Consider the following 23,799-nt stretch of genomic DNA (forward strand, 5'->3'; position numbering starts at 1 on the left):
AACACCTGACAAAGTCGTATGTTCTGGTTGCAACAAAAAACCATGCAGGAACTTCCTCACCTTACAATATAGTTTTACAGTTTGAGACGTTTTTGCTAGGCAGTATCTATGGAGGGATTTCATAGATGTCTGCATCATATGTCTCCTGTAGACTTTTCTACAGGAGTAGTTATATGAGCTGGCAACACCTATAGGATTAGCTGAACTTCAAACTCATACACTGGGTGCACAAACAGCTTTGCTTTCATTTGAATTGTAAAAGTGGAATTTCCAACCACCAAAAAGAGGGGGGGGGGGGGGAGGGAAAAAAAAAAAAAAACCCAAGCTGAAATGCATGACCAAGAAAAACAGTGTATCACTTGGTCTCTAACACAGGACCTAATCGCTTCCAAACCTGCATGCAAACAAAGGTTTCTGGTGTCCGGAGCTGCAGTTCCCTTTCAATGGCGTCGCATTTTAACTTTCCTAACAAAGCTGGAGCTGTCATCAGGTTGGCTGTAGCTGCCCGCGGCCTCGTGGGACCGTCTCCAGTGCTCAGAGCCGGAGCCACTCCTCTGTCTGCGTCTGGGGGGGATCACGGAGCGCCGATTCTCTTCTTTGTCCATCTCCAGTATGCGTGGTCTAAATAAGAAACAGCTTCATACTTTCCAACCTGAAAACTTTACACTGCCATGCTTATAAGGACAACTAAAAGCGGGGGGGTGGGGTGGGGTGGTGGTTGTTTTAATGCAGAGACTATCGTATTGTTGTAATACATTTATATTTAGCTGATGCTTTTTTCCAAAATAAACAAATTTTACCCATTTATACAGCTTGGTCAATTTTACCAGATCTGATTAGTGTAATTACCTTGCTCAAGTGTACTGCAACAGGAGGTGGGATTTGAACTGGAATCATTTGAGTGCAAGGCAGCAGTTCAAACCACCAAGTAACAGCTTCATGGTCTGGGGTGAATTGTAGCGAGAACTGTACTAAAAATGTTACACTAAGCAAAAGTCTAAGCAAGCTTTATGGAAATTATTTTACATTTGGCTCATTAGCTGACATTTCTCCAGAGTGACTTATAATGTCAAGCTTTTATGATCTTTTACCTACTTATGCAGAAGGGTTAATATTTACTGCAACAATTAAGGGCAAGTACCTTGCTCAAGCATTCTGCAGAAGGAGATGGGATTCAAACTTGGGTCCAGAAGCAACAGTTCTAACCACTACACTACCTGCTGTCCCAGGTTTATCTAAATTTAGTGAATACAAACATTTAGAAAAAAATACATATATCTAAATATAAACAGTTTTTAATGTATTAAATCCCTTTTCTGGCTTTGAAAATTAACCCAACATCAAGGGTGAGTGAGAACTGGCTAAGCAGAAACGAGGAGATGATCCAGCAAATGCAGAGCATTTGTCGGACTTTTTTCAGACCTTTTGTAAAGTGTCACATTTCTTACAAAATCAGTGGAGAGCAAAACAGCATAATGACTAAACGAAAGAAAAAAATAATTTTACGGCCTTTACAGTTCTTGGTGGACAAAGTAGAGGAAGAAGAGATGAATGTTGTACAGCAAATGTTACCTGTGGGCTGCGTCGGGATCAGCCTTTCGGCGAGATCGTTTTGGTTTCAGTATCTTCTGTCTTTCAGATGAGACGGAGAGGACCACTTTGTTCAGAGAATTAGTTTCCAATCGTGGAGCGTCAGGCCTTGTTCTGTAAATTATTCAAACAAGAGATATGCACCATCCAGCAAAAAAAACTGCTTTATCAAATTTAGTAACTTTAACTATTGAATATCAAATGCAGGTCTGAACACTACTTCGATATCTCCATGCTTTGTTAAACATGCACACCCTTAAAATAAGACACCTGTATACAAAAAAACCATGAGGTATATGAAAATGGATAGGGTATTTATCCCCTTTTACTAACCTTCAATAAGTTTATTTTGAAAGAAAGCACATACACACCTTCTTAGGATGACCACAGCTCTCCTCTCCTTAATATCCTGTGGTCGTATGCAGTGGGTGATTTCGTCCGCAGCGTAACCACTGCAAGAAACATAACTCCGTAAACAACATTTGTCACATCACAAGACTTCAAACTTAAGTGTAACCCCTTCTAAAGACAAAAAGCGTGATCATGTCATCACTTAGCGACATACAGTTCGGCTCATTCACACAAGAGCTGAATTCGACTATTAAGACATTCTCAGTTTTCACGGCAAGCGAGGGTACGGCAGTAATTCATCACGGTCGTCTTCTGCACATCTTCGGAGTGAGAGGAAACCCACGCGGAGAACATGCCAACTCCTCAAAGAGCTGAATTCAAACCCAGATCTGAAACTACAGCTCAAGGTGAGGTACCAGTGTTGCCTGCTGTTTCACTCGTACCAACACCCTGAAGGTAATACCCTTAGGCACCAAGGCCCACAGCCTTAACAATATGCAACCACGCCATTAGACTCGTACCCTTAACAACTCACAGCCTACAGCCCTTAAACATTTATACCAGTAACCACAAGATCTTTGCCATTAACATTCACGCCCTTAAACATTCACAGCCTCACAGCACTTGACTTGTCAGCCCACATTCTTAACTTCTAAGATCAAACACACCCTTAACTACTGACACCTCCCGCTACTCATTTAGCTGATGCTTTTCTCCACAGCGACTTACAATGTTAAACTACACACAATTATTTACCCATTTATCCAGTAACTTTACTGGAGCAATTTTAGGGCAAGTACCTTGCTAAGGGTACTACAGTCAGCAGTGGGATTCGAACCCATACCATACGTTTTGGGTCAAAGGCAGCATCTCTAACCAGTAGGCTACCAGCTCAATACTACCCATAGCCCTGGTTTCATAACCACCCGTAAACATAGCCTTAACCAGAAATCTTCATAACCCCCACCCATAACTTAGAACCTTAAGTTAACCACTAGGTCACACCACTAAGTTCAAACCTCGCCCCCCCCCTCGGGACGCACCTGAGCACGGTGACACTCCCCCTGCGCACGGGCACCAGCAGCACGGGCTCCGACACCCTGATGGGCTTGAACTGGAACTTGCAGCCGAAGCAGAGCGCCGAGTCGCTGAAGAAGGACACGGACACGATGGGCCGCTCGAAGATGTGGATGGGGTCCACGTGGGACACGATGCACCCGCCGGGCCGGTAGTCGTTGATGACCGCGCTGTTGACGAAGCCCGCGGGGATCACGCGGCGCGCCACGAGCCTGCGGATGACGAGCTCGTGCACCCAGTCGGGGATGTCGTCCACCTCGCCCTTGGAGTAGAGGCGCTCCTGGCCGGGGCCGCGCTTCTCCAGCTGGGAGCCGTACGTGTAGCCCTCGCCGAAGAAGTACTTGTTGCGCAGAGGCGCCCTGTCCACCGTGTGCTCCCGGTACAGCCCCTTCTCGGCCCGGGACACCACCTCGTCGATCTTGGCCTCGATGAGCGCGCACTCGTCGGCGCTGAAGACGCTCAGCTGCGTGATGCCGCTGCGCACTTTGCGCGCCTCCTCGGTCTCGCGCAGCTCCTCCGGGTCGCTCTGCTCCTCTTCGGAGGCGTCGTGCTTGCGCTTGTTGTTGTTCCCCTCCCTCCGCTTGCTGTGGGCGTCCCTGTTGTGCGGGACCATGGACTGCAGCTTCTCCCTGAGGTCCGTGAAGCCGCTCGTTGCCATGATTTTCCGTGCCGTTTCCTCGACTTAAAGGGCGGCTTCCTCGCAACGATCTCCTGCTTCCATACTAGCGCAGAGTCAGTCAGTACGAGAGACCGAGCCGCGGAGCTCTGCAGTCACCGCTGCTGCCTGCCTGCCTGCCTGGTCCTCCGCTGGAAGCCGAGCGGCAAGCAAGGCAAGCCCGCCGGCTACTTGGTTAGCTTCAGTCGACCGGCGACGACACGCGTCACGTCAGCTGCCGACCTTGTAGTCAACTGCCCAGGAAGGAGGCACAAAGAAAGAATTACTAATTATTACAGAGTTTCCAGCTCACTAATTCCGGGCAGGTTACTGTCATTTAACGGACTCGTACCTCGCTGGTGGAGACGTAACAGTCTAGGACAGCGCAGCGGTGTCGACTTGGTCAACACTTAGTAGCCCGCTCTAGTCTACAGAGATGCGGCGACTATTCTAGACTAAGTTACTGCGTCAAGGGAAAAGGGGGGAAAACCGCGAAAAGCTTACTCAGTGAAAACAGCTCAGTTCAGGCACCCCAAACAAACCGACCAGCACTATAAACACACGAAGGCAAAAAAAAAAAAAAAAAAAAAGTACTCATGCAACCCAGAAGCTGGATACGCGCATGCTCCAGGTTCGGCGCATGCGCACTGAGGTGACAGTGTAGCCGTTCCCTTCCTGAGAACGTGTAAGCCGGAAGTGCTTAGCCTGGAGGAGCAGTGATATAACAGCAGAAGCGTTAACTTTACTCACTTTCAGTATTGCTCAAGTATACTGTAGTTATCAAACATATCCCACTCATATTCTAGCAGTTTACACACACACACACACACACACACCACCCCCCCCCAGCACAGACCAGTCAAGGTTTCCAAACCACACAGATGCGAAATTCATTAAATAAACTACATTTATTCTAGTCTCACAAGTTTGCTGAAGAAGGCATAGGTTGGGACTGCATAAATTTGGACCTTAATTTACTTGTAATGCACAGGTATTAAATGAAGGTAAACAAGGCCTCTGTATTAAGGTTAATAAGCAATATGCAATTTATAAACTAATTAGGTAACATGTTGCAGCTTTTTGTCTTCTTACCCTCACTTAAGATAGTGAAGTTACTGATGTATCTGGAAGAGAAACTATATCAAATCTAGGGGTGAGCAATAATTTTAGCAGTACACACCTGTAATGTTGATCATGACTGATGATGAGAATCGTGCAACAGCTCTATTTGGTGATAGTGTGGCGTAGGGCAGATTTATGAAGTCGTCTCAATCGGCTTTCCAACTCGGAGTAGCTATCCTTCACATGCGCATACGTGCTTCCCAAAACAATTAGATGTCACTAGTTTAAAATTTCAGTTAGATTTGTATGCTGTTACTTAAAACAATTTTCCAATTTGTACCGCTCGATAATTTTTACTGTAACCCAGGATTATTACAGCAGCAGCAGCAATGATTCAAACCCATTTCCTTCTATTGCAAGCCAACTCTAAGCAATACAATATTGTCCCCCTACGGCTATTTCCTTACTTTTACCGTAACATTGTGTAGTTGTTAGCCTGCTGACTGTCACTGCTTCACCAGTGCTGTCAAGCTAACTAATTTTGGGACAATTAATACATTATTTAATATACATGTGAAATACATTTAATAGCTAAAATGATTATATTTAGAGGGGGCGCGGTGGTGCAGTGGGTTGGACCGGGTCCTGCTCTCCGCTGGGTCTGGGGTTCGAGTCCCGCTTGGGGTGCCTTGCGATGGACTGGCGTCCTATCCTGGGTGTGTCCCCTCCCCCTCCAGCCTTATGCCTTGTGTTGCCGGGTTAGGCTCCGGCTCCCCGCAACCCTGTATGGGACAAGCGGTTCAGAAAGTGTGTGTGTGTGATTATATTTATACTTTACATATCTATCAGAAATGACATATCATCAGAAGTTTCAGTAGCAAGCTCTGGGAAATAAAATGTTCCAGTTAACTGCAGTTAAAACGTGTACACTAATGTTGTTGTTTAGGATGCAGAAATTTTTTTGTCAGTAGACCTTGACAGAGAAAACACAGAAAGACCTTGGGTTTGTGTAGACGGATGAGCTCCCTGAGCCCCCCCTCGAATGACGGGATCCTGTGGTGCACGGTGAGTGACAGCACAGCTGTTGTGTACAGTATGTATGTCAAACTCTACTTTTAGACTCTGAATTAGCTGAGTCATTGCCAATGTCATTTTGTTCTGGCCTAGTTACCCTTCTTTAGCTCAATGGGATATTTAAATCCGCAGGTGACACTGATTCACGTGTACGTTGGTATTAGCCTGTTAACATTTTATGGTTTGCTGAGGAAATCCACTAAAATCTATACAGAAAAAAAGAGAAAAGCAGACATTTTTTTCATATATAAATATTTAATGTTGTATAAAAATACTGCTCTCAGCAGAGATCTGTAGGCAAAACATTTAATACATACTGTATACAGTTTCTTCAGTATATTTACAAATCAACATATTCCTAGATTAGCACAACAAAATATTGTCATTTTTTTTCAGTTTTTGTTAACAAATGTTTCAAGCAAGAAGACTGGATATACATTTTATCTCTAATATTGTTAGATGCAGTTATAAAAATACAAAATGTCAATCCGTTGACATTTAGCCGACTAATAAAAACGCATTTCTGGCTAAAAATATGTCAGTAGTAATCCTTACATAGCTTGCAGGGTTCACTAATTCTGTAAAATAAGTTAGTTTTCTGTTTGGTGTGATGTAGATTTACACTATTGAAAGGCAAATAGTGAGAGCACATCACAGTAAAGTCTTCCTTTCTTTGAAGGAAAGGATTTTTGGTCATACTGGAAGTAGGATGTATGGATTCTGATTATCCTGATTATAGGAGGGTGATTTCACTTGGCGGCAGGGTCAGTCTCTTCTCTCGCATGGACAGCATGTTCTCGACATGCATGGCGACGACACGACAGAGCTCCAGACCCTACAGTAAGATACATGATCATTTCTATCACAACTGCACCCTCCACAACAGCTCAACTATGACTGGGTGAACTGTACACTCAAAGAATAAGAGTGAATAAAGCTGCTGAGCTGCAGATACATTATTTGTTGTTCATTAACCTATCAGGCAAGAAGCTCCAGTGAGGTTAGGTAACTGGATATGATATAGGAAAAACAGGAAAGTAACTGTGTGAGACTCTGCCAGTAGTACCTGTTCTAGCTGCAGCTGGGTAATGCGGTGGGACATTAGATCTCCCAGCATGACCTCCACGTAAGGGAAACTGGAGCCTGCTGTCGGCCTCTGTGTGCATGTGGACTGCACTTCCTTAAGAGGGAACTTCACCATCACCTCCTGAAAATTCATGGGTTAAAAAAAAAAAAAAACAAAGCTGTTTATCAATATATGTTTTTAATTGCTTGGAATTCTAACACCAGATTTGGTCATTTGAAACTCCTTATCCTCACTAGTTGTCAAAGAATAACATGCAATGTCAGTTTATCATATAAATTTTCAAAAAGCTTTCAGTAGTAATACACACATCTGACTTACATGACTATCCTTGTCGAGAAAGTTGAGCCCATTCTGATTGACAGCCAGAATGCAAGGGGCAACGATAGAGCTGTTGCTGCTGCTCTGAATGAAGAAGAAGGAGGACCCAAACATGGGGAATGCACTCACCAACCCTGAGGAAACAGAAGCAAAGACCAATCAAGTGTTCATGTTCACTAGAATTACGCCAAGTGGCATGATGAGATCGGGGGTTGTATAAGGTTACCATGTGATAATAATAAAAGGTTGCCAAGATTTACCAAAACAGACTCCATGGTCCCAGTGAAGCATATTTCGCAATAGGTGGATGTCTACAAATGTATATGTCAACTGTCTGCATTGTTTCCATTAATATTCTAACTAGTGGACAAAGCAACTGTATCACGATCATGAATCCTGCATAGAAATTACTTTTCTTACCCAGAAATTGTGCCCTGGCCTGGTGGGGGCTCAGGGGCTGCACCTGTTGCATGTGCTGGGTCACTGTGTTCAGCCACTGCTGAGGACGTTGCAGCCCAAACAGCTTGGAGGGGACACATTCTTGGACTTCACGGCTGAGACGAGCGCAGAGCAGGAACAAAGCAGGTTATCCAAGATTGGATCCACACGCCATGTGTGCTAATAACCTTACTTCAATTTAAAAGCCATGCGCTGATATAAAGTAAATTTTGTAGTGAGGTATTAAAGCCAAAAAGCTGGAATTGGAAAAGTGGAAGGCCAAACATTGAACAGTGAGTTTAAAAAGCATTTTCATAAAACTACTTTAGCAAGTTAGTCAAAACAGGCATCCTTTCTTCCGAGAACTGTGGGGAACCAGCCTAACTAGAATAGGGTTACAGACTATGACTTATAAGCTAGTGGGCTGTTTCGTTGACCTACATGGTGGGAAGGTAGATGCTGTCCTTGGCGCGGTGTTGGAGTGCAGCCAGCTTGCAGACCTGCTGAAACTGCTGCTCACTGACCTTATCTTGAGGCAAGACATTTAGCAGAGCCTTTAGGTAGTCAGGAAGCACCTGCAGGGAGTACAGGACATGGGCTACGCACTCACAGCATCTGCTTGAGAAAGAAACACATGCAGCTGGCAGCCTTCGAACAGTCTTCACCTGGTTGAAATGCATGGTGACACTGAGTTCATTGTCAAACTTCAGCGGCTGGGACCAGATCACTCTCCTGAACCAGAAAGTGTAGCTGCTGTCAATCTGCTCTGCTTCCGTGGCAATGTCCAGAATGTATTCCTTCTTGTTCAGTGGTCTCACATTTTGCCCTGAAAATTTCATAGATTAAGAAACAGGATTTTATGACACAGTAAAGTTGTTCATTTGTTTTTGGTTCCACTCCCTAAGTTGTTTAAAAAGATCCTTATGCTATGCTGTTTTCAGGGGCTCCAATTCTGTATTCGGGCACTACAGAGCGTTGCAATGGGAGGCATTTAGTTCATCTTCTCCTCACCTTTGTTTGCGACCACAAAGATGGCGTACTCGTCCATGGCCTCCACTCTGTGCAGCCCCATCTCATAGCACAGCTCTTCAATGACGTCTAGAGCGATCTGAAACAAGAACCGAAACACATGGACTACCGTGGTAACAATGTTGTGAGTCAGCGTGCAGAGCATACTGGAGAAGCCTGCATGGTTGCTTCTAACTTCACGGTGACTTACGCTGCACGTTTTGATTTTTAGGTGTCGCTCGATTCCTCCGGGGAAAAGAAACAGCTGCCGCTTGGAGCTTCGGCCAGCCTACGTAAAAACACCATGAGCACAAAGGGTCGTTTAGGTAAAATCCGGTGAAGTAGGGTCACAAACCTGAAAGGCCTTGTCTCGGAGTACTGACCACCATGGCCTTCAGCTCTATGCTGCTGGGGAACACGCTGCGCCCACCATATTGAAATGTCTTCCTGAGATTCTGCTCGCACACCTTCGCGATCCCTGGCATGAAACACATCGCAGTTGCGCACAAGGACACACGTGACGTCCCCTCATCCCACACCAGAGCGCCGTCATTAAAATCTAACAGTTGCCGTCAGCATGCAAACCTTGGAAGAGCACTCCAGGGCCCTTGCAGATGTCATGCAGAAATTTGAGGAGGTAGGGTTTCAGGACCTCCGAGCATCGATGGTAGGCAGTGAGGATATACAGCAGCCTCCAGCCCCTCTGACAACTGTCCCTGCACAGTATTGGAGATGGAAAGTAAATTATATTCCAGACCTTCAGAAAATCTGGAAACCAGAAAGGTGAGGAATGTCCATTGAGCAAACTGTTGGGGGGGTAGAGTGAGGTGGTGTTCCCAGGCTTACGATTTGGAACTGGTGTTGGCAGTGATTTGTTTCAGAACCTGGCAGTAAGCCTCATCCTTCAACAACCCGTACTCTCCAATGAGCTGTGGAACAGTGTCAAATAAAACAGTTAGTCGATGCCTGACATGCATTTCTGTTGCCAGACTATTAATTTATGTTTGCTTAATACAGTGTAATGTCTGCAGACCGAAGGGTGACACACCTTCATTCATCTACAGCACAGTTTGTGCTCGGAGATGAGCACAGTACCTTGAGAAAGTGACAGACTACGTCTTGCTCCGTCTGACCCCTCAGTGGGTAGTCTCCCATAAACTTCATCACAGCTGGAGGCGACAGAGAACATCATGAGAAGTGCATACTTTGAATATTAAAACATAATTCCAACCAGTAACATCATTGTCAGACGTTTAAAAAAAAGGAAACAGGACAGCTGCTTCAGATTTATTTAGCATACAAGGGAAAATCTGCATTATGTCCTACATGCCAGATATTTTTATTCATTCTTAATGTAGTACATGTTATTAGGGATTTATTAATTTCAACTTTATGGCCTTAGATGCATCATATATGCAGCAGGCTCATTACTCACCCAGGAACATCTCCACTGCTGCTTTGTTCACATTTTCATCTGTAAACTCTATCAAAGACTCCTGAATTGGAGACTACCAAGAACAAAGTTGACATCATGAAGCAAAGAAGAAAATCATGCCTATGTGGAAGCAGCAGTTATGTTTACCACTAAAACATGGGGACAAAAAATAAAATGAATACCACAGAACAGCACAAAGCAGACAAAAAATTTCAAAAGTGATGGTTTTTTAAATTTACCTTGGAATATTTCACCATTTCAGAAGGATCTCTGGTATCCTTGATCTTCTTGGAATTCTTTTTACTAGAACTACCACCAAACAAAATGAACAGAACTTTATTTTACAATTACCGCCACTCTTAATATGATGTAAAATCAAGCTGAACAACGTGCATATCTGCAGAAGGAAATTAACAACCTCATTTTCCTCTGTGCTTCTCTAAAATACTTCTTGGCAAACTCCACCAAGTTGTACTGGCTGTCCTGCAGAACAGCCTCATCCAGGTCAATGTTGCCATAGTCCCCATGATGCTCAATGTTCTCACTGACATTGGGCACCACCTAGGAGAAGAGGGCCATTATGCTTTGCCATAAGTTCTAGAAATAGATAGATAGATAGATAGATAGATAGATAGATACCTCAATGCTGCGGTCAAGCTGACGGGCTGCCATGACTGAGCCTACAGCTACGGCTACTGAGGAAGATGCCGCCACTTGACCATACTTGTTCTTTGGCTCCTCTTTCCTGCCCACCGGGAGGTTGATGAAGTCAGGTGCTGCTACTGGCTGGACAAACTCCGCAGGGAAGATCCCTGAACGGCCATAAACAGCGCCAAACTTCCAGCCTTGGTGGGTTGAAAAAATGTTGGAGACTGAGAATAACCCCAAGCTTTGACAAGTTACAGAACCCAGAGAAAAGACTATCCCAAAATGATAGGGAATAAAGGGAAGTAGTGCAGAACAATGACAAGGAGAAATGACTGTATAGCATTAACAAGAGAGGAGTTTTATTTGCATTCCAACATGTACTTGTATGGTCCTTTTATTACTAATCAGAGTTTATCTATATGACAGTGAAAAACTCCAACGTCCTCGTAAGGACTAGATGCCTGACTACAGACAGAATTTTGACTTGCACATACATGTCTATTAGATACAGTAGATGTTTTAAATTGTAATAAAACATTTCAATCATTTAGTCAGTATTTAATAAATAAATGGCTTCTCTAGTGGTTTTCCTTCCAGTACCCTCATCTATATAGTGCTGCTTGAAAGTATGTGACCCCTATAGGGATTGTCTTTATTCTTGTGAAAAATATTAAAATAAATTTAAATCTTATACTTTAAAAAATAATAAATGCTTTTGATTTACATATGTGATTCTACTAACTTACTTGGTTTAACCAATGCAACTTGGGGTTCGCTTATTTTTTCACGCGCACTACTTGCATGTTTCTAATACACACGATTTCCTCTAAAGCAACATATGGCATAGGGTGACACAGCAAGTAGTGCTACTGTTTCACAGCACCTGGGTGGTGTAAGAGAATGTGGGTTTGATCCCTGCTCAGTCTGTGTGGCGTTTGCATGTTCTCCCTGTGTCTGGGTGCTCTGGTTTCCTTCCAAAGACATGCTGTTCAGGTTCCCCATCGTGTGTGAGTCACAGAGTGAGTGTGTTCCACTGATATATGGATGAGTGACCCAGTGTAAGTAGTGTATCTAGCAGTACAAGTCACCATGGTGAATAAGGTGTGTGGGCTCATAACACTACATAGAATTCATTGGAAGTCGCTTTGGAGAAAAGCATCTGCTAAGTGAATAAATGTAAATACGGACTTGATCATTACACACCTGTTATGTCACATGAGAAAGACTGTTTCTCATTATATAACCATTTTGTGATAAAACTAAGGAACACTAGGAGTTCACATACTTCCAATTAGCACCATGCATGTTTTAATGGTACAAAACAACTGTCCAGCTGATAACAGTACATACTCATGACATGCAGATAAAATGTTTCTTTTTCAGATATTTGAATGCACAACTCAGGGATATTTACAAGCACAGTATTTGGGTAATCCTTTCAGTTCCTTTCGTCATGTCAAGCCAGTTTCTGCCTGCTCTTCCTGCTCTGGACTGCAGTTAGTTATTATAGTGCCGTTTTTCTATTTAATTAAAGAATTGACCAGGGGCAAAAGATTTATCTGTAAATATAACACATTTCGGTAAAGCTCATTCACACTAAGAGAATGGTGCCACAGCTTTAAAGGAAATACATTTTAATGACTCACAGAGACCCACCAAAGTCTGGGGTGTCTTTCTTTAACTCTTCAAGGAGCATCACTTTCTTCCTCACAATGCAGCCATAGTATTGGCCTGTAAAACACAGACACAAGCTGGAGAAGCTGGCTTTTAAGATAAACACGAGTACAGAGATTATAGGGCTAGTGCCCTGTAAATACTGAGGTATTCAAGGTCTAAGAATGAAGATACCGTAGAAAAGCACAGGTTTTTCTACACTACAAAATTTGCTCTTGAGACTTTGCAAGGGTGTGAGTGTGTCAAACCTTCCTCCAGCCCCTCCAAGACCTGGAGTTGGATGATGTCCCCCTTATGAAAGCTCAGAAGGGTCCTATCATCGGTGATATAATTTCTCACTGCGACCACATAGTCAGAATCCTACGAAAAGAGGACATTTTTTTCGTTGTTGACTGATCGCTGTTCCTACAAAAACCAGGCACGATTAGCACTCACCTTCTTAAGCTCTGTGATGAAGAAGTCGACCATAGATTTGACCTGAGGAGCCTTAGCGGAAAACAGTATTAGCTTCTCGTTAGTCAGGTTGAACTCCAGCATGTTCTTTGAGGGGATCGTGACGAACATGATGTCTGTGTAGCTGGTAAGAGGACAAGTTGGGACAAAACGATAATCCCAGGTACATGTACACTGAATAGTCATGCGTACACTGGTAGCAGAGTGTATGATAGCTGGTAGTGCAGCGGTTAGAGCTAGTGGCGTGAGATCTAAAGGTCACACATTTGATTCTCACTGCTGGATTTAGTACCCTTGAGCAAGGTACTTAGCCTAAAAATTGCTCCTGTAAAATTACCCAGCTGTATAAAGGGGTAAATAGTTGTAAGTTTGTGATAATTATAAGCTTAACACTGCAAATTGGTTTGGAGAAAAGCATGAACTAAGTGAATAAATGTAAATATGGAAGACCTTTGACCAAAGCGCAACTGAATGTATAAAAATAGCTGTGCTTGCATTTAATAAAATATAATGTTGGCATATGAAAGTCAAGATTTTAAGATATTAAGTACAAAGTTCTGGTCACATGTTGGGTCTTTCGCGACTTATTAAGTAGTAAATCTAACTGAGAGAAACAAATTATAATCTGGTTTAACAAAGGAAAAAACGTGTTTAAATAATGGGTTTATGCAAAAATGATTAACTATCCAACTGAACAGCTTACATTTTAAATAATACGTTGGCTTCATAATAAAGAAATTAACAGTAAATATCCATCTATTCGTCCGATTTCAATAACTGTTTATCCTGAGCAGGGTCATGGTGATCTGGAGCCTATCCCAGAAGCATTGGGCACAAAGCTTAGGGGGGTACACCTTGGACGGGACACCAGTTCATCGCAAGGTAGCCACACACAGTCTCTCACCTATTCACATACTATGGGCAATTTGGTGTCATCAATTCACCTAAACTGCACGTCTTTGGACTGCGAGAGGAAACCAGGTAACCTGGAGGAAACCCACAGAGTCGCAGGGAGAACATCCAAACCCCACACAGAATGAGTGGGAATTGAACCCATACTGTCTCCCACCAGCAAGGCGCTGTGAGGAGGCAACGCTACTTTCCAACAGCGAATACGACCATGTTGTTTTAAGAATATACTAAATTTGCTCAAATGCCAATAATATTTTACAATGGAATTTTTCTAGTACAATTTAAGACTTAAAATGTGCGTTGGTAAATATGGAAAAATGTATTTGGAAAAAAAAAATGCATGTGCATTGCATGTGAGTTGTTGCGTCCTTCTCCAGGTACCTGTAGGGTCGTAGCACTCTGAAGTAATCTGGGGCTGCTGCGCTGCTCTTCACCATCTTGAGAAGTTTGATGCCACTGTGGGACACGGCTAGGACCTGCACTCCAGTGCCCACACTACCCTGCCAGCACACACACGCATGAGACACGCATGTAGGAGCACAACTGAGGCAGTATCTCTACGCGGAGGCTCACACACCAGGCAGGACAGTCGTGGGGATTTAGACTCACAGAGGCTGGGAAGAGGCGTGAGAAGTAAATGTCCCAGGATTCCCGGGCCGCTCCGACAATCGTCTTCTTCACACTCTCGTCGTGGGTCAGCAATCCAGGCTGGACTCGGTGATCTGCTGTTATAGAAACAGCCCAGCACACTGATCAGACCGGCACAGACGTAACCGTTGACTACCGCTGTATTGTGTGACTTCCCCTATATGTACCAAAGAGGGACTTCATTTTCAGTCTCTCCTCCTTAGTGATGCGTATGCAGGCCTCTGAAAAGGTGTCGTTGACAATCTGGATGAGAGAAAAGAGACGGCGCCAATGAGGGACAGGCAGAAACGGGAAATAAGCTAGAGTTTTAAATGCTGTGAACACATCACACCTGTTTGAATATCAGGTCCAGAAGCAGGGGATTGTTAAAGCTCTCCTTTGGGTAGAAGACCTGTAATCAAGGGAAAAAAAATAGATTTTTTATTTCTTAGAAACCTCCTATGAGATCCATTTATATTTTAATACAAGGGGGATTGGGGAATTGCTCCGCGAATCTCACCTCCTTCCTCAGGTAGATCCTCCAGGGCACATTGGTGTAGGTGTAGTGGTCCTCATTGCTCTTCCTGTGCAGCTGAGTTTGGATAGTCTCTTCTTCCACTGGCAGCTCTCGGGATACTGCATTTCCACATAATATGAACCATTAGTCACAATGCGGCCCCACAGTCTACCTGTGCCGGTAAGAAATTATATCAAGGCAAACCCACCAGGTGGGAGCACAGAGGTTGCCTGGTAACCCGAGGCCATGGGAAACTGGACTATCGTGGTCCTGATGCTCCTGGCTGGTTTCACTACAGCTGCCTCCTCCCTCTGTTGTCTTCTTGCTTGGGCAGCAGCAAATGCTGGAGGAAAAGGCTTCTTTTGCTGGGGCTTAAGGAGAGAGATGGATGGGAGCAGTTTCTCATGCTGGCTGCTGTGCAAAGGACAATGCATGGAAAACGCGTGTTCATACATACTGTGATAAGAAACAGAGTTTTGGCGTAACTGAAATACTGATAGACCGGAAAAAAAAACATTTATTGGACTTTAAAAAACGTTATTCTCTTGTTTTCTTCACTTATAAAAATGCTTTAAAACTGTACTTGAGGCGGCTGCGTGCTCCTCTGTGCCTTCAGGATCATCATGGCTTCATCGTGCGGGTTCATCTTCTTCACAAACACTTTTCCCTCTTTCCTGTAGATGTCAAAACCCAGTTCTCACAATGACAATGTCGAACATCACTGGAAGGTGCCGGTACTAATGGTGTGGGGCTGTCACCGTGATTTACCTTTTTATCTCTGGAGGCTTCGCTGGTGGGGCTGGCTGGTACTGTTTGATGATGTCCTTGATATTGTGACTTGGCTCCATGCGCTCTGAGTTGGTGACGGAGGATCTCACCACATCCTTGGGCGCGGCACCGCGACTCGGCCCCGTAGAAGCAGCTGTCCAGTCACAAGACCGGTGGGTTGTGAATTCCTGTCCACAGCGCAAGCCTTGGCCACATTATGCACAGTTTTCTATGACTAATCATTACATTGAGATTTTTCCCTGTGGTAAATGTCATCTATGAAGGACCCCATGTAGTCTGACTAGCTTACCAACTTTCTGAAAGGCAGGTTTCTCCCTGTTCACAGTTGGTGTAGGGGTTTGTTTGTGGGGATGACTGCTTGTTGTTAGCTTGGCCTATGGTAGGAAAAGTTTTTTTCCCTTGAAAACTTGACACTAACACTTTTCACATAGCAACATCAGCACAACCATCACCTTCATGCATGGTGGACAAACACTGGGCCAAAATCAAGGCTATTAGCACCATGTAAGGTTTACATTTACTCACTTAGCAGACACTTTTCTCCAAAGCAATTTACAATGAACTCTGTGTAGTGTTATCAGCCCACACACCTTATTCACCATGGTGACTTACACTGTTGGATACACTACTTACACTGGGTCACTCATCCCTACATCAGTGGAACACTCTGTCACTCACACACTATGGGGGAACCTGAACAGCATGTCTTTGGACGGTGGGAGGAAACCCACACAGACACGGGGAGAACATGCGAACTCCACACAGACTGAGGGGGGGATCAAACCCATATTCTCTCACACCACCCAGGTGCTGTGAGACAGCAGTGCTATTCGCTGTGCCACCCATTTAGTTGATGCTTTTCTTAAAAGCTACTCACAATGTTAAGACACCTAGAATTATTTACTCATTTATTCAGCTTGGTAATTTTACTGGAGAAATGTATGGTAAGTACTTAGCTCAAAGGTACTACAGCTGGTGGTGGGATTGAAACCTGCCACCTTTGGGTCTAAAGGCAGCATCTCTAACCGCTACACTATCAGCTATCCCAGGCTGATACCTCTCAGTGAGATCTGTCAAAGGCGGGCAAGACTCACCAGAGTAGGCAGTGTAGCTCGAGGTAAAGGGGGCACAGTCTTTGTGGGGTGGTCCTGGATCGGTGAACTCGTTGGAGTTCTGGCGTAGGGGTTAGCTGGATTGCTGATGTAAGGGTTGGTGGGGTGTCTAGTATAGGGGCTGGTGGGAGGGCTGGCTGGTGGGCTGGTCAGAGGGCTAGTTAGTGGGCTGGTAGCCAGAGCCATTGCCTGCATGGTCATCTGCTGTGCCTGGGAAGAACAGATAAGCAGACTCTTGGGACAACAAAGTATGACACTCCGTCTAGCATACTAATGATTTTACCAGAAACACATATCTTTGGACCGTGGGAGAAAACCAGAGCACCTGTAGGAAACCCATAAAAAGATGGGGAGAACATGCAAACTCCACACAGACTAAGTCAGATTAAAACCCATACCCAAGACATATGGCCCAGATGCTGTGAGACACCAATGCTACCAGCTGCACCACTACGCCACCCCCATTTTTATAAAAAGAATTGAATACGTCAAAAATGAACAATTAGAGGGTTTTATGCAAAGAACATAAGAAAAAAAATATTTTGGCAGAAAGAGGTAACTATTAGGCTGTTAATACACATAAGTTTTGCTACATGGTTCTTGTAACTAGGATACAAACCATAAAGATTGCTTGCTGGTTGACGATGGCTTGCTGCTCTGGTGTCAGGGTATTATGTTGTGCACCTAGAGAGAGAGGGAATGTGTGGTTGTAAGTCTAATAAAGCAAAATATACTGAGAAACTTTTATAAATGTCAGTTTATGATTTTATTCTCAGTATGTGAGGGTCTCCTTATACATTTTACATTTATTAATTTAGCTGGCATTTGTCTCCAAAGCAGCTTACAATATAAAGGTATCTACAACTATTTGCCCATTTATACACTTGGGTAATTTTTACTTGAGCAATTTAGGGTAAGTACCTTGCTCACGGTATTACAGATAGAGTTGGGATTCAATCATGTGATCTTTGGGTCCAAAAGCTAGAGTAGATGTAACCACTACTCTACCAGCTGCCTCTACACTGGTAAAAGCTAACATGGGTCACAGAATGAGAATCCTATATGCACTCAGTACTGTTCTATTATGTGTACCTCGCACGGCTGATGCAGCTGGCACACTGGGCATCACTGGCATGATGGGTGTGGCTGGCCCACCTGCTATGGCCCCTCCCATTACAGGCAGAACTTGCACCGCTAAGAGGAAGACACATGTGATACATGTCCATATGATTCCTCAAAGACCAGGTCTTCAGGAAAAGAATCAAAAATGTTCAGTACTAAATCCAGGAGTCCATCTGTCAGGATCTAGGTTGACTGATCTAAAGCTGATATTTTTTCAACCATGAAACTAAAAATCTGCATGAACAATCAAAGTTTTGCTTGTAGCACTGACTTGGGTTGCATGTGTTGGTACAATTGTAAGCTTCTTATTAGTCTGATGTTCGCCATCGCACTGATGGGTGCCATTGCCGGTGTTCAAAAGGGTTGCTCATGCTGTGTCAGAATCATGTTCCCATAGTGAAGGATGCAGTTGTGGAAACGGAATTCTCATCTTACTTCTTTTACACAAAATTTTTGTAGTTAGATTTTCATTTCCGTGAGCCTGTAGTTCGTTTGGAAAATGTGACTGAGGCACGTCTGTAGAGCCAATACGCTGTTAACAATACTGGTAGACAAGTGTTAAACACTCTGTAAAGCACTTACTGTACCTTTGATTTGTTTGTAAAAACACTCAATATAAAATGAAAACCTATTTGCAAACTGCCAATTTATTTGCAGACCTGAAGACAGGACTGCCATGAGATACATAAACACAAGAGAATATATCAGTGTTGAAATGCTCTAGAACCGGAAACACTTATTTTTCTGGTACCCACACACTATACCTAAAATTATCTTCAGCAAGGGAAATTACTATAGAAGCATTTTTCACTCAAAGCTTTCAGGTGTGTGCAGATTATGCATTAAACTTGAAAAAGTGACCTACGCCTATTGTCGGGAAACAAAGGCAGGTTCTCGGCTGATGTAACACAGAGCTGGCAATGAATAATGGATGAGAGCAGGTAAGATGCTATTCCCCTTATTCATAAAAAAATCACATTATTATCAATAACTTAGGATAAGAGACAAAACACAAATTAGGAAACGCAAGTTTTTCGACAAGCCAAAATAAGCCCGTGAGTTAAGCATTTTCCAGAACTAAAGAGGTGACCCTCAGCTGTTATTCTATTCAGAATAACCACATAAAACTGCTCTTCAGATTAATATAATTTACGAGCAAGAAGTATGAAAGAAAGACTCACAATCCTCTTTATCCTGGTTGAATTGAACTAATCTATTGCAGTGTGTATAATTTAAGGCCGTGGAAACAAACTCACCACCAGACTTCCATCGGGAGGGGTGGGGTTTGCTGGCAGCCTGCTGCTCACTGTCCTCCTGTGCCCCTCCAATCCCACCTCCACCCTTCATCCAACTTGACAGGCTGGTGGGCTTGTCCAGGTCCTTCGGTAGAGGCACAGCAGGGAAGAATGAGCGCTTGCGCGTCTGGGACGGCACAGTCAGCAGGTAATCAATCCAATCTGCCCGCAGTCGCACCTCGTACTCCCCAAGAAGAGCAGCTCTGCATTTCATTACTGCAGCCATGAGCCCATGACCTGGTACCGAACAGGACAGCTGCTGATACGCCGTGCGCAAAATCCTCCTGTGATTGGTTACTATTTTTAATATTTTAATAGCAATAATAATAATAACATGTGCATAAGGTTATTTAACATATAGTCAAAAGTATATAAGCACCGTTACGAAACAGAGGCAGGTATCCATCTCTGAGTTTCCTTGCAAGATGGCAAAAACAAAGGTTATAGCATATATATTTTCTGCAACAACATCAAGAATTAATGTATTGATTTGGGTGGAGAAGGATTTACAGGAATTGCCAATGTTACAGTTCTCAGACTGTGCTCTTCAAGAATTAATGTCCCGCCTGTAGTCGCGGGCACTGCCGTAAACGCACGACACGCTTCATTAAAAAATAACCCATTAATTTACTAAGTGTCACAGGGTCGCTCGGTGTAACCGATCCTCACTAAAAACAAGGCATTACAGCGAGAGAATCTGCAGTGCTGTGAGAATTGTGGTAATTCAGTAACTTAATCACTACTTTGCTGATGGGGATCAGGCTCTGACAGAACACATCTGATACATGCAAATTTTTACAAACACACACTAGATCAAATGACCCTCTACAATATGTGGTGTGGCCACTCACTCAATCTGCCTTCCCTCTGTATCAGGGCTGCTCTGATGCAAGCTTTACAATACTTTCTATTCAGAAGAACATAAAAGGGACATCATGTAATGAAAAGCGTACTGTCAATGTCCTCTGTAGATATACCTGTATATGTAACCTGAAACAGTGGAAGGTGATCAGAAAAGTACCCATGACAAGAAATGGGTTTGTTTTGGATAAGACCAATCAATACCTTATTACAGGGGTTATAAGGGGTTCTAACTGAAACATCAAATGAACAATCAATTGCTCGATCAGCGATAAAGGCGACCGTATACTTTGAAAGAGATCATAGAGTAGAAATGAGGAAACATCTCTTTACCCCATTGCCGTAGGAGAGCACTGGGTCAAAGAGGCTGTCAAGGTAGTGATCCAGACCCCTCTGAGTGGGGACTTCACCTGTGCTGTCAGACTCCACTGGAGGGACAAGAAGCAGGGGAAGACAGCTCAGTGAACAATGCCTGACACCCAATACACAAGGCAGGAGTTGAGAGATGTTGAGTGAGGCTTACTGTGGCTGTGGTAGCCCTCCAAGTCAGGTAGGCTGGAGGTGGGCACAGTGGGGTGCCTCACGGCATAGGATATGGGCACGTCCTCATCTGATTCAAAACCACTTCCAAAGAGGCTGCTGCGCAGGCCATGACTTGGTGTTACACATTCTGTATGTACTACACAGTGAAGCCTAAGCCTCCTTTTATTGTGCTATTTGTATTGCTTACATGCTTGTGTTGCGCGTTGTTCGAGATGGGTCCTCTGCGGAGACGATGAAGTAGGATTTCTGTCTTGGGAAATCTGTCATTAGTTCCAGGTCAGAGATGAGATCCATGACGTAGTCGTGTCCCTCTAGCTCTACCCATTGCCCATGCTCCTTCATGAGGACAGACCAGCCCCTCCAGCCTTCTGCTACCCCCCTACAGAAATACACACTGGGGTATCACAATGGGGTACCACACTGGAGCATAACATTGCAGTCCCATACTAGAGTAATACACCAAGGGGACCACGATGGAGCACAATTTTGGGGTATTACAGTGTAGTCAAAAATAAGCTGGATTAATGTCATAATAACAGCCCTCATTGAAGTGCTACATGAACTATACCTTCTAAGGTATAATTGCGCATTTAAAGTAATGCATGTGCCAGATGCTTTTCTCGAAAGCAACGTACAAATGAAAGTAAACAAAAGTGTGTTCCATGACAGAAAATAAGCTTTAATTATATATATTTTAAGGGAGAACACAAGTGCACAATAATATGCTCAGAGTTATGAGTTCTTATATGACCAGTCATGATCAGAGCACTCAAGTGTTTTCGAGTGCTGACGTGATCTGTTACACCATAGTGGTATACCAAAAAAAAATTACGAAGGCGTACAAGTTGATCGAAACAACACTGCCAATCGGCGACACTAGAAGATGTTCAGTTTAGCTGCATTTTGCGGTCTCAGTTATTTAGGAAACTTGCAAGAACAACTGCAGCAGAGGAATTTTATTGCTTTGTAGTTACCCAACTTAATCAGGCTAATTGAGTTTTTGGGCTGAATAAGTTCAGTGATGTGCCATGGGGCTTTACCGGTGCTGCAGTATGTCCCTTGCCAGCTCCTCTCCACTGGTCCAGGAGTGAAGAGGGCACAGAAAGGATGCTCCTGAGGGAGAAGACGAAGGCTACTAAGACGATTAGGCCGAAAGAGAACACCACCAAACCTTTGCCATGTGTAGGATGTGACACATGCTGGCGCATATCAAATGAATTCTAATCCAATCTAACATTTCTAAGGGGGTCAAAGTAACCCACTGCCTGGCTGAACAGAGGAAATGAGTGACTTGGAGAGAAACAGGAGTGGTTTTCCTGGCACAGACTGCCGGTCTCAGTGGCCTGCTTCGGTGTAACAGTACCAGACAACCAGCCATGTCGTGACCTCACTGAGTCACGCATATTTTCACTACGGAGGATTTGGGGAGACAAAAATCCCAATAAAATCAAAATGTGCTGAATGCTTCACAAGCTACAAACGCTGATATTGCGACATCAGAACAGGCAGTGTTATTATTTATTGTGTTAATTGTGTTACTTTTGTGTGTTGTGTAGCATCTCAGTTGATGGGCCTATGAGTAGTTTTAGCGTAAGTAGTGTAGTGGTTAGTGCTACTGCCTTTGGAGCCAAAGGTCTCTGCTTTGATTACCACCTCTGGCTGTAGTACCCTTGAGCAAGGTACTTACCCTAAATTGCTCCAGTACAATTAGCCAGCTGCATAAATGGGTAAGTAATTATAGGTAGCTTAACATCGTAAGTCGCCTTGGAAAAAAGCGTCAGCTAAATGAAAAAAATGCAACCTGCAGCACATGGTGTTTTTCAGATAAATGTATTTTAGAACTGGGATAAGGCTAAGCTGAATATCCAGTTTTTCAGTTCCAGTGATAGTTACCGTCAAAGCAGTGAACTTGTAACACCATGTTTGCTTTTTTCCTATTGGCTGTCCACTCCAGTAGAGAGGGCGGATAGGTCCTCGCAGCTTCGGGGCCATATTTGGACTTTTGCATGGCTTGCATGAGTCTGTGTTGGCAAACAGCTTTGAAGCCGTTGTAAGCGTAGTCTGAGACAAACCTGAAGCATGTAAGAAGACAAAACTAGGATCAAAACTCATTTTTGGAACAGGAAAGAAACATCTTTGGTAATGCAATAGTAACAGACAAATTGTGGAAACATCTCACTTCAGGAGATACTTGTCCATCTTTTCCGATGGTGCAAATGCACTCAGACAAGCAGACAGGAGCAGCCAGCCCCTCTCCGAGTTGGCAGAATTACAGTTTCTCCACACTTGATTGGCAATTTGAGACAGAATTTCATCCCTCAGTCCCTGCATGGAGAGTCCCTTTTGGATGATGTAGTTCCCGAACAGGTTCTCCTGGGCACCATTGAGATGAGGGTCACCCATGAACCTCAAAACCTTAGAAACAAGGTAGAGAAACACAACCCCATGTGGTGGAAATTTGCTAAAGTACACAATAAAGCAAACCTGTTCGGTTGGGGAGCTTTGTTCTTCAGTGTCAGAGTCCTACCATTATGAAAACATCGACAGCCTCTTGCTTTAAATCCTCCTCCAAATGAGTCAGAGGAGCTTCAAGCGGTTTAGTCAGCATTCCAAACTTGGGCTCCTAATATTAGGACAGAGAATGTAAAATATTAAAAGGGGAAAACGTCACTGCCCGTTCTAGGTACTTCAAGGAGGCAGCATCCTGTATGATAAATGAAAAGCAATCAACCCATGAACAGTATTCAGAATTCTGCCACATCTGAACTTTGAGTAACTGAATTATCTGGGAATACCAAGGCAGTCGGAAGGATGTTGACCATCTTGGTGTATTGCGAACCAGTCGATATTATTAATGCAGGATTTAAATTACGAGAAGAACGATCATTTTTTAGCTCACTCACCCGGAAATGAGTTTGAATAAATTTTGACAAGAGGTAGTTGTTGATGTCAAGTGGCAGAGTAAGTTGAGTCTCCACCTGGATCTTTGGTGCTTGGACAAGAGCGAGACAGTCTGAGTGCAGCTCCCGGCCCGCTACGATCATCGCGGAAAAACAAGCAGGGGTCACCCAGATGTAGCACAGAGCGAAGGGCAGAATGCAAGCTTTCACATTAATGTTGACTTCAATGTTGAAATGTTGACGTTGATTCT

At 43.8% G+C, this 23,799-nt stretch overlaps 2 protein-coding genes across 3 annotated transcripts in view; both read right to left on the minus strand.

Annotated features, from left to right (window-relative positions):
• On the minus strand, window positions 1-4,254 carry alkbh5 (alkB homolog 5, RNA demethylase). 2 transcript variants are annotated; one of them, XM_018739340.2, is made up of 5 exons: window positions 4,026-4,254; window positions 2,985-3,927; window positions 1,962-2,042; window positions 1,573-1,704; window positions 1-621 (listed from the first exon to the last, which is right to left on the minus strand). In XM_018739340.2, the coding sequence occupies exons 2-5, from the start codon at window positions 3,674-3,676 to the stop codon at window positions 441-443; spliced, it is 1,086 nt and encodes a 361-aa protein (XP_018594856.1). In that variant the 5' UTR covers window positions 3,677-3,927; window positions 4,026-4,254; the 3' UTR covers window positions 1-440. The 2 variants fall into 2 exon arrangements, with proteins under 2 accessions (XP_018594856.1, XP_018594866.1); XM_018739350.2 differs by having other exon boundaries at window positions 4,178-4,252.
• A 2,244-nt stretch (window positions 4,255-6,498) lies between these two features.
• Window positions 6,499-23,799, minus strand: part of LOC108926415 (unconventional myosin-XV-like) — a 30,832-nt gene continuing 13,531 nt past the window's right edge. The window contains exons 27-65 of the mRNA XM_029246963.1: window positions 23,552-23,682; window positions 23,176-23,271; window positions 22,828-23,063; window positions 22,542-22,720; window positions 21,689-21,761; window positions 20,836-21,027; window positions 20,629-20,744; window positions 20,439-20,533; window positions 19,206-19,329; window positions 17,447-17,511; window positions 16,810-17,037; window positions 16,005-16,089; window positions 15,695-15,848; window positions 15,510-15,600; window positions 15,135-15,297; window positions 14,930-15,045; window positions 14,762-14,821; window positions 14,598-14,673; window positions 14,392-14,507; window positions 14,164-14,282; window positions 12,853-12,994; window positions 12,666-12,777; window positions 12,400-12,474; window positions 10,735-10,940; window positions 10,511-10,656; window positions 10,335-10,404; window positions 10,096-10,168; window positions 9,756-9,829; window positions 9,507-9,589; window positions 9,246-9,376; window positions 9,044-9,138; window positions 8,872-8,949; window positions 8,664-8,760; window positions 8,318-8,478; window positions 8,094-8,227; window positions 7,635-7,768; window positions 7,215-7,348; window positions 6,876-7,016; window positions 6,499-6,644 (exon numbers count right to left, since the gene is read on the minus strand). Of these exons, the coding sequence (XP_029102796.1) occupies window positions 6,543-6,644; window positions 6,876-7,016; window positions 7,215-7,348; window positions 7,635-7,768; window positions 8,094-8,227; window positions 8,318-8,478; window positions 8,664-8,760; window positions 8,872-8,949; window positions 9,044-9,138; window positions 9,246-9,376; window positions 9,507-9,589; window positions 9,756-9,829; window positions 10,096-10,168; window positions 10,335-10,404; window positions 10,511-10,656; window positions 10,735-10,940; window positions 12,400-12,474; window positions 12,666-12,777; window positions 12,853-12,994; window positions 14,164-14,282; window positions 14,392-14,507; window positions 14,598-14,673; window positions 14,762-14,821; window positions 14,930-15,045; window positions 15,135-15,297; window positions 15,510-15,600; window positions 15,695-15,848; window positions 16,005-16,089; window positions 16,810-17,037; window positions 17,447-17,511; window positions 19,206-19,329; window positions 20,439-20,533; window positions 20,629-20,744; window positions 20,836-21,027; window positions 21,689-21,761; window positions 22,542-22,720; window positions 22,828-23,063; window positions 23,176-23,271; window positions 23,552-23,682 (4,703 nt within the window). The 3' untranslated portion in view covers window positions 6,499-6,542. The remainder of the gene's footprint in view (window positions 6,645-6,875; window positions 7,017-7,214; window positions 7,349-7,634; window positions 7,769-8,093; window positions 8,228-8,317; window positions 8,479-8,663; window positions 8,761-8,871; window positions 8,950-9,043; window positions 9,139-9,245; window positions 9,377-9,506; window positions 9,590-9,755; window positions 9,830-10,095; window positions 10,169-10,334; window positions 10,405-10,510; window positions 10,657-10,734; window positions 10,941-12,399; window positions 12,475-12,665; window positions 12,778-12,852; window positions 12,995-14,163; window positions 14,283-14,391; window positions 14,508-14,597; window positions 14,674-14,761; window positions 14,822-14,929; window positions 15,046-15,134; window positions 15,298-15,509; window positions 15,601-15,694; window positions 15,849-16,004; window positions 16,090-16,809; window positions 17,038-17,446; window positions 17,512-19,205; window positions 19,330-20,438; window positions 20,534-20,628; window positions 20,745-20,835; window positions 21,028-21,688; window positions 21,762-22,541; window positions 22,721-22,827; window positions 23,064-23,175; window positions 23,272-23,551; window positions 23,683-23,799) is intronic.

The sequence above is a fragment of the Scleropages formosus genome, chromosome 20, assembly GCF_900964775.1.
Source record: "Scleropages formosus chromosome 20, fSclFor1.1, whole genome shotgun sequence".
NCBI classification, from domain to species: Eukaryota; Metazoa; Chordata; class Actinopteri; order Osteoglossiformes; family Osteoglossidae; genus Scleropages; species Scleropages formosus.